The 3,482-nt window shown below is 37.4% G+C and overlaps 1 protein-coding gene across 1 annotated transcript; it reads right to left on the minus strand.

The window, feature by feature from the left end:
- Positions 1-767: 767 nt before the first annotated feature.
- LOC140819024 (BAG family molecular chaperone regulator 2) lies at positions 768-3,091 on the minus strand. Its single transcript, XM_073179025.1, has 6 exons — positions 2,820-3,091; positions 2,705-2,745; positions 2,146-2,466; positions 1,787-2,043; positions 1,546-1,692; positions 768-1,459 (listed from the first exon to the last, which is right to left on the minus strand). Exons 3-6 carry the CDS (start codon positions 2,399-2,401, stop codon positions 1,043-1,045), a joined length of 1,077 nt encoding a protein of 358 aa, XP_073035126.1. The 5' UTR covers positions 2,402-2,466; positions 2,705-2,745; positions 2,820-3,091; the 3' UTR covers positions 768-1,042.
- Positions 3,092-3,482: the final 391 nt, after the last annotated feature.

The raw sequence follows: 3,482 nt of genomic DNA on the forward strand, positions 1-3,482 counted from the left end.
TTCTGCTGAACTGCTCATCAGCTGGACATTCAGTTGAACTAGTCTTTCAGTTGGCACTTCAGTTCTACTGTTTTCAGTTTACGCGATCAGTTGGACGTCTTCAGTTAGCATTCCTCGACAGCTTTAGTTTTGGCTCGTAACTGATTATTTCAGTTCCAGCTTACTGCACACTAAGGTAGATTATTAGAAACAAAATAACAAGTTTTGTTAGCATCAAAATTAAACAAAGATTGCGAACTTGAAAAGTTCCAACATATAGAATCAATGTCCAATGATCTTCTATTTTATACAGCTAAATAAATATATTTCAGTTTTTTTTAAGAATGGCATATATAATTACAATTTACAGATTCATTAGGTCCAAGTAAGGCCCAATCGATTTGAAACCCGATTCGGTCCAATAATTCGATTTTGTATTAGAGGAAGCCCAATCCACTATGCTTTTAGGAAGTAGTCAAGATTTAAAGGTCCAAATTAGAAGAGCCCGAGTGAAATATGCTAAATAATTGAGGGCTGTGGTGTGTCTCACTCGACCCTTAAAGGGTGACTGCCCTCTTTGGACCGCAGAGAGCTTTCAATTTCCTTTCTGTTTGGTTGAGAGAATTAATTAAAACAAGACCACACAAAACATGGAAACTCCTCACGTAGGGAAAACTAGACCAACAATTCATTCTATTTTTATAAAACTTAAATTAAATGAAGGATAACTATATGCTTAACTCTCCGTCAATGCATAAAGAAGCCAAATGAGTAACAGTGGGAAGCAATATTCAAAACTTATGCTTATATGCATTGTTTTTTAATAGGTATTGAAAGTGAGAACAATACAGTAGCAATAGAGATTATTATATAACATCAAGCAATTCAATAGTAGCCCCATTTATTTCTTCAAGTGAATGACATAAAAAAGTGGTGGGTGCTAGCAAAACTGTAAATACAGGAACAAAAAAATGGAGAATGGACATGAAACGAACTTAGAAAACAAACCCAAAATGCACAAAATCCACACTACGAACATGTACTTTGTTGTCCTTCAACCTAGTTAAAGCAAGTCCCATGTAAAACTAGGTTTTACCGGATGAAATGTATTTGTCCCTATTGTATGGGTACCAGGAGTCGGTGCTGGGGTAGAGTCAAAAGTTTCCCACTGTGTGGTGATCACGACAGCTGATGTAGAACTCGACTGTCTAGAAGGTTGATCCTGAATATGCTTGGGTGAATCTGTCAAAGAACTACCGAAGGAATGCCTTGGTTGCTGCGGTTGAACGGGGGATGTTACATTCCCTTTTGAATTCATAAGCGGTTGAAATGGTGAAGCTGTGTGTCCATTTGCATAATTCTGCTGCTGAGGCTGATTTTGTTGAGTGGGTGTTACAACGTGGTTTCCATTGCTTAAGGTTGCTGAATTTTTTAACTTCAATACATCAAGAATCTCAACATACTTTTGCACTCTCCTCACCTTCAAATCAACCACAAGTGCGATAATGATTTTTCATCACAGATTCAGGAAAAGCATTTTCTGTTTTAAATCAAATTCGATTATACCTGTATTTTCCTCTGTAATTTGACTTCTCCATCAGCAACAATGCCATCCAATTTAAGCAACTGATTCATCAACAACTCGATCAGGTCTACTACATCTTTTTCAACCACTTTCCCACCTTTAGAAACTACAGTTTCAAGAGCCGACACCTACTCAAAGACACGACACGATGAAAACCTTCATTCAGAGACACGATTAGTTAAACCAATAGATCGTTGAGAGATTAGAGAATGAAAGAACAACCTTCCCAGCAAGCCTATCAACCTCCATGCTGATTTCTGATACTGATTTTGCAGCCTTTTCCATTTTAGCAGTCTTTCTCATCTCTAGGTATCGTTTCTCTTGGCTAATAGCATCCTCAACAAGAACGATTTTGGATTTGTCCTTCACTCCTACACTGTCAAGAAATGTATTTGAATCCCTTTCTTTATCCTTGTAAAACAGCTTCTGATCTTGGTGGTGCAATCCGGTTGGCCCGGCCAGCATCTTCTTCAACTCTCCTACACTCCCATCAAATAAATACAATCCATTAATGGCAAACTAAACCATAGAGACGATCCCGTGAAAAAAAAAAGATGATTGAATAAATAGTTGACAATTACCAAAGCTGGCCTGAGAGTTGATATGAATTTCATGGTATACCGACCCATATTTGACGCGCACGCGAATTGGAGGTGGAGGGACGTGGCTTTGGTCTGCTTCGGTCCGCTTCTGAACCAACATTCCGCCGGGCCTAAGCTCCCATGGTTTCTCACCGGCTTCACCACGGCCTCCTCGGCCATTACTAACACCACCGCCATCGCCCAAACCACCGCTCATTTGCGGCAACCCATTACTCTTAGTCCTCATCCGCATCATTTTGGCTTTGCCAAGTTATATTTCAGCCAGCCGACGGTTGAAATTTAAAGAGAACTTCACCTCACCTTTGAGCAGATCAAATCATTAACTACAATCTGATCTACAGTTAATTTGTACACATCCCCTCCCAGAAACGAGACAAAATCCGAAAACTCCCACAAAACTAACAGCTTAATTTTCACGAAAATTACACGAGTCAACAATATAGCCACGCGTCTGTACACGAAAATCTTTTTATCTAAAAATCTAACCACTGCAACAGTAAATGTATCCAACGAAAAGCCAAAAGAATTAAAGTCAAACCCGTGAATCTTGAACGGCGAAATGTGTCTCCGGTGGTGTGCCTGTCGGATGAAGGGATTTTAATTATGTAAGTTCCCACTAAACTTGAGTCAATAAGAATCTTCAGATCTCTTACATTAAAAGAAAAAAGGAATTCTGGAACGTAGGATGAATCGGATGAGCGAGAAATCTGCCAAGAATATCGAGGCTGCGAATCTTGAAACTACGGTAAACCCGCCAGATTCAAACAAGAAATTCGATGTTCTGTACAGAAAACTTAAAACGACAAAATTTGATGCTCTCCCTCTCCTATTGGCTGTGAATTGCGGAGAAGGGGAGGGAGGGGTACAGAGGCAACTATGAAAATATTAGGTATAAACAAAATATGTATACATTCTTGGTGCTCAACATACTTCATTAAGCATAGATTTAATCTTCAATTTATACTAAATATCTATATTTATACTAATTTTTTATTACTATATAACTAAACATAAAATAATTTATAAATTATATCCATAATCAGATTTATTTAATTTTCTAACATTTCGATCAACTTCGGCCAAAAAAAATTAGAGTAGTTTTTTTGTGAGACGATCTGACGAGTATTTCTCTGTGAGACATGTCAACCCTACCGTTATTCACAATTAAAAGTAATACTCTTAGCATAAAAAATAATATTTTTTCATGGATAACCCAAATAAAATATTTGTCTCACAAAATACGAATTGTCTCACAAAAGTTTTTACGTATTTGTTGATTATCAATTTAATCCATTAATCACAAATTATTGATTTTG

This window comes from Primulina eburnea, chromosome 2, assembly GCF_022965805.1.
Source record: "Primulina eburnea isolate SZY01 chromosome 2, ASM2296580v1, whole genome shotgun sequence".
Lineage (NCBI taxonomy): Eukaryota > Viridiplantae > Streptophyta > Magnoliopsida > Lamiales > Gesneriaceae > Primulina > Primulina eburnea.